General features: G+C 44.1%; 1 protein-coding gene across 1 annotated transcript in view; it reads right to left on the bottom strand.

Annotated features, from left to right (window-relative positions):
• Positions 1–981: 981 nt before the first annotated feature.
• tipin (timeless interacting protein) overlaps positions 982–5,368 on the bottom strand; it is a 5,037-nt gene continuing 650 nt past the window's right edge. Inside the window, exons 2-8 of the mRNA XM_049564011.1 lie at positions 4,094–4,229; positions 3,803–3,896; positions 3,502–3,577; positions 3,239–3,361; positions 3,098–3,155; positions 2,600–2,827; positions 982–2,453 (exon numbers count right to left, since the gene is read on the bottom strand). Of these exons, the coding sequence (XP_049419968.1) occupies positions 2,011–2,453; positions 2,600–2,827; positions 3,098–3,155; positions 3,239–3,361; positions 3,502–3,577; positions 3,803–3,896; positions 4,094–4,217 (1,146 nt within the window). The 5' untranslated portion in view covers positions 4,218–4,229 and the 3' untranslated portion in view covers positions 982–2,010. The remainder of the gene's footprint in view (positions 2,454–2,599; positions 2,828–3,097; positions 3,156–3,238; positions 3,362–3,501; positions 3,578–3,802; positions 3,897–4,093; positions 4,230–5,368) is intronic.

Below are 5,368 nucleotides of genomic sequence, written 5' to 3' on the forward strand. Positions count from 1 at the left end.
CTCTGGTATCAGTTTAGACCTTTATGGCTCCTTTTACGTCTCCGGGGTGACGAGGTAATCTAAGTGTTAAGCTCCATCCTTGGGCCGTCCAAAAATAACCACATAAACACCAACTACAACACAATTAGAACAAGCAACAAAACAACAAAGCTCCAGGCTGAGGGGCAGCAGGACCAGCAGTCCATGCACCAGAGGCACAGGAGCTCCTAAACACCTCCTTAATGACAGGTGAGCTGCACCTTGTTAACTAATGCAGCACACCTGGGCAGGCCTGCAGTGGAGGGAAAAGGGACAGCAGTACACAACACACACACCCTTAAAGCAATGACTAAATAGCTTGTCACATTGTCAATAACACACACACTTACCGAGGCAGTTAAAGGTTAACACATCACTGTTACAACAGCCCATAGTTCACTGACAAATGCTATTTATTCATTTAAAGTGTACTTGATGTGGAGACAAGTGCTGCTGACCCAGGCTGTATGTTAAAGCTAGACACAGCTGAACAAATCAAAACCAAGTTGCTGTGTAAAGTGCAAAAAACTAGCAACAAGTAGTTGAGGCACCCCGACCCTGACCTGCCCACCAAGACAGCTAACTAACCTGGCTAGTCTTCAGTGGCCTGCCGAGCTCGAGGCAGCTTTAAACGCTGAACTCAGTGCGTTGCAGACGACCAAAGAAGGAGCCAGCTGTAACACACCAAAGCGTGCCCCCACTCAGGGTTACCACCAAAAATAAAAAAGGCAAAATAACAAAGTGGCAAGATCTTCAAACCTGCAGGCCCCACACCTCTGCTGCTGCCACAGGAGCTCCTAAACACCTCCTCCATGCCAGGTGTGCTGCACCTCGTTAACTAATGCGGCACACCTGGGCAGGTCTGCAGTGGAGGGAAAAGGGACAGCAGCACAGAACACACAGCTGTAACATAAGGCTATATGAGGAAGATGAGGAGTTGTGCACAGAGGAGTGAAGAAACTGAAAAGCTTCATTTTGTGAGAAATCATTTATTGTCATTTTATAAAAGTACTGACTAAGTTTCTTCAGCTGAAGCTCCAGAGAAGATGAAAGGTTTTAACGTGGTCACAGTGACCTCACAGGCTGCATCGATGACATCACCACATAAACAGGCCGAGGCTCTCTTCGACTCGTCTGCAGTTCCTGACATCACAGCTACTTGTTGCTCAAACTGTCACTGGATCCTGACTGCAGGAGATCAAACGGATGATCAGGTTCGCTCCTGATGACATCTGCAGGAGTCCACCACACCTGAATATAACAACCAATCAGAGCCAAGAGGAGTCTCTGACACCTGTGAGAGCAGTAACAGCTGATAACTGTGTAAATACAGTCGTTAAAGCAGCAGCGAATGAATGCTGCACGCATGAGAGCCACAGCAGCTCAGTGAAGAAGTCGTCACGCTCGGCTCACACACTGAGTGTGACACAGCCGTCAATCACTGCACGTGCACAACATCACACACAGCGATGAAGAGTTAACACGAGACCGTCTTCTTCTGTGGAGCTTTATTTCACTGATCTTCTGTTTACTCGTCTGTCGAACAGTTTTATCATTGCTGGTGTTTTTTTCTGAGCAACTGTTTGTTGTGTTTGCAGAGCTCCTCCTCCTCCTCCTCCTCCGTTAGAGACTCCTCCTGAGCACTGATTGGTTGTTTCATTCAGGTGTGGTGGAGTCATTAGGAGCAGGAGGAGGAGCCAGAGGAGCCTGATGCACTGCTGTCAGTCAGTCAAACAAAATAAATGTAAATACTTGGAAAAATCTGAAAAGGAAAAATTCAGTTCCAGTTCAACAACAAACACGACGACAGATGAAGGATCAGCGCTTGATGATAAACGTCAGACAGGAACAAGGAGAACTGCGCTCTGAACCTGAATTAAGTTCCTCTTTACAGGCTACGAGGAGACGATTTAAGTTTAGTTCTTGTCCAAAGAAAACTCTGTCTGTACAGTTTTCAGCTCTTGATTTCAGAGTGTGTGCTGCACCTGAGCATTACTCTCCTTCCTCACACTCATTGCTGGGTTTATTGTTGGTGCTGAGGGCAGTTTCTTCCTCTTCATCACACTGAGGAGATTCAGTAGCAGCCTCTGAGTGTGTGTGTGGAGGCTGGCTGGGTTTATTGACGATGCTGAGGTTGGATTCTTCCTCTTCCTCACCCTGAGCAGGTTCAACAGCCTCAGAGTGTGTCTGTGGGAGCTCACTGGGTTGTTTGACGGTGCTGAGGTTGGTTTCTTCTTCTTCTTCAGCCTGAGCAGATTCAGCAGCAGCCTCAGAGTGTGTGTGTGGAGGCTGGCTGTGCTGCTGTGTGCTGCTGCTGACTGGCTCCAGGTCTAAACCCTCCTCATCTTGATCTTTAGAATCACTGAGGACGTTTGCAGAGGAGACAGACGTGGGTTCATCTGCTGACGAGTCAACAGTCTGAGAGTCAGAGGGATCTGGAGGGCGACAGGAGGAGTGAAGCACAGAGACGTCATTAAAGTCAAACGTCAGTTTTCAGGAACACAGACTGAACTCTGTTCAGTATAACTTATGTTCTCGTTCTTGTTCTTGTCCGTCACTGAGCTGATGAACTTCCTCTCACCTGTGTGCTGCTGCTGGCGGGCGAGCCTCCTCTCCAGGGCGCGCTGTCTGTTCAGCTCCATGCGTTTACGCTGCTCCTCGGTCAGGGAGGGTGCAGCTGGAGAGGGAGTGGGTGGAGCAGCTGGAGCCGGGGTGGAGTGGATCGGCGCTTGCAGGTTATTAAAGCTTGCTTCATTAAACGGATCTGGATCCCCAAAGTCATGTGATTGAGGTGCTGCTTCTTCTTCACCTGAACCAAGACACATTTCCACAGAGGGGTTGATTTAGTGTGAATTTTAAAGGAAAGTTAGCGTTTAGATTTAAGACTTTGTTCATCTGCGTGGCAAAAGGCGCTCCGCCACATGGGAATAACTTATTATAACTGACTCTTCATTTGTTCATGAGGTCTGAGCTCAGGAGAGATTTAGGAAAGCTGTCAGTGCCAATACAGTGTAAATATTTCATGTTTCAGATCGTTCTAGATTCAACTTATCTCCCTGTCTGTGTTTTTATCTCTCACCGCCCATAAAGTCTTCATGTGTCAGCGGCATGTCCAGTCGGATCCGTTTGAGACACGTCTGCCAAAGAGAAGAATCCAATTGATTACAAATAATCCTGCATCGTTGCACTGAAATCTTCAGCAGCATCATCTTCATCTCACCTGCACTTCCTTCTTGGTGCCGAGCTTCTCCACTCTGTCAATGAAGTCTTCAAACTGCAGTTTGGGGTACAACCTGTGGGCCCAGTTCTCCATCTTCTGCATCAGCAGCTTCAGGTCTGAAGCCTGGTTTAATGAAAACACACACACACACACCAGGAAAACGCCAGGTTAATGTGTGTGACATGATGAAGTACAGTGAATATGAACTGCTCCACGGTCATCTTGTGTTTAGCTTTGATCATGTGTCTGCCGTCAGCTCTCACCTCGTGTCCTTTGCCTTTGAAATGGACGTTATCAAACAGCGTCCTCAGAGCTGGAAGTCCTCTCTCTGAGATCAGCCTGAAGACAAAAGTCACAAATACTCCTTTCATCCACTGTTTATATAAAAATATTGATTAGAACAGATTTATAAGGTTTAATGATATGACAGATGATAAAATTAGCTTTTCTGTCATTAGCTGTAATTGGTTCAAGACCTCCATGTATCTAATCCCTCCTAACATCAGCTGACGACACAGAGTATTCAGATTTTATCATCCTCTGCCCTGATGATGTCTGAGGTACCTCTGAGAGTCCAGTTTGGGCTGCGGCCTCTTCACTCCTTTCCTCTTAGCAGCAGGAACGTCAGCCAGCTTGGACACATCGCCGTCGTTGTCCCCTGCATCGACCACAGCACAGGACAACAGGACAGGTGGTCAACATCGACAGAAAACCTTCAGCGTGGTTACCATCTGTAGGTGTTTGTTATGTCACTCCTCTTCAATGACCTTACTATGACCCCATAATTATTTCCTTTTTCCAGATATAAACTGTCTTAAAGTGCTGAATGTTCTTTTGACTGACGCAGCTTCTCACCATCTGCAAAGGGGTCTCCGTCCTCCTGTCCTCCCTGTCCCGGGGAGTGAGGCGGTGGGAGGGGAGGGAAAGCTTCATCCTCGAAGCTGTTGTCGTCAGGAATGTCCAACAGGCCGTCCTCCATGGTGTGTAAGTCCTGGAGGAAAGACAGAGCCTGGATCAGCCACAATCAGCTTTAAAGGCAATAACAGTGTCATGTTCACATTAATGTGACTGAACTGATTACAGAAGCAGCAGTTCTGTTTTTCTACGAGTACGTCACTTACTGCAGTTAAAGTATGAAAAGTTAGTTAACAGTTAGTTAAAGTATGAAAACAGCGACAGATTCAATCTAACAATTTATTTCCTGTTTAAAATTCAGTGTCATCAGATGTTTGAAAATCTCATTTATAGAGAATGGGTGGAAAGTAACTGTGTGCACTTACTAGATACTTATTTTAGGATCCTTTCTTGTTCTGCCCCACTACACTTAAACAGAAAAATATTGTACATTTGACTCCACTACATTTATCAGACATAAAGAGTAGTGATATATATCTATAACACTGTGTATATTGTACATACACAATCTATAACGTGCACCTCCAGCTCTTTATGTATGTATACAATCAGCATCTCACATAATTAACTCTGCACTAAATGTTTTATACTTGTAAATCAGTGTATTAATACACACTGTAAATACTGTTCAGTCATACTATAAATATCTCGTGTATTAATTCTCGTTACTGTTGATTCAACATTCCTCTGTATATTTATTTGTACATTATTCTGAACTTCACTGCTTTTTGCACTTCTAGTTAGATGCCGTACTCTGTGCAATGTCAATAAAGTTTCTGAAATTGTTGTCTTATTAAGTGTGACACATTTTAGTACAGTATATTTAACTATTCAACAGTACATAAACTCCTTAATAGCAGCTTCACCCCCACCAACTTAGAATGCTCCTTATGTTATGCTATTCAGTATTTTTGTACTGTGGTGTTCTGTATTATACATTTCAGGATCACGTTTATTGTAAGACTGTTTTTTACATAGTTTGCTTCGGTAAGAAACAATAAAGAATAGAAAAAATATAATAAAATAATTTGAAAGAATGTTCAAAAATACAAACAAGATAACTCTAAGATAAAAGAGCTAAACAGGAATATGTGAAAATACTTCGTAGTGGATGTAGAAAAGTTCACAGCATTAAGAATATAAAGGCAATGTGATGTACACAGACAGCAATCAAAAAATATGCGTGTTAATAATATAATAAGGCAAATGAACAGA

Source organism: Epinephelus fuscoguttatus, linkage group LG2, assembly GCF_011397635.1.
Source record: "Epinephelus fuscoguttatus linkage group LG2, E.fuscoguttatus.final_Chr_v1".
Lineage (NCBI taxonomy): Eukaryota > Metazoa > Chordata > Actinopteri > Perciformes > Serranidae > Epinephelus > Epinephelus fuscoguttatus.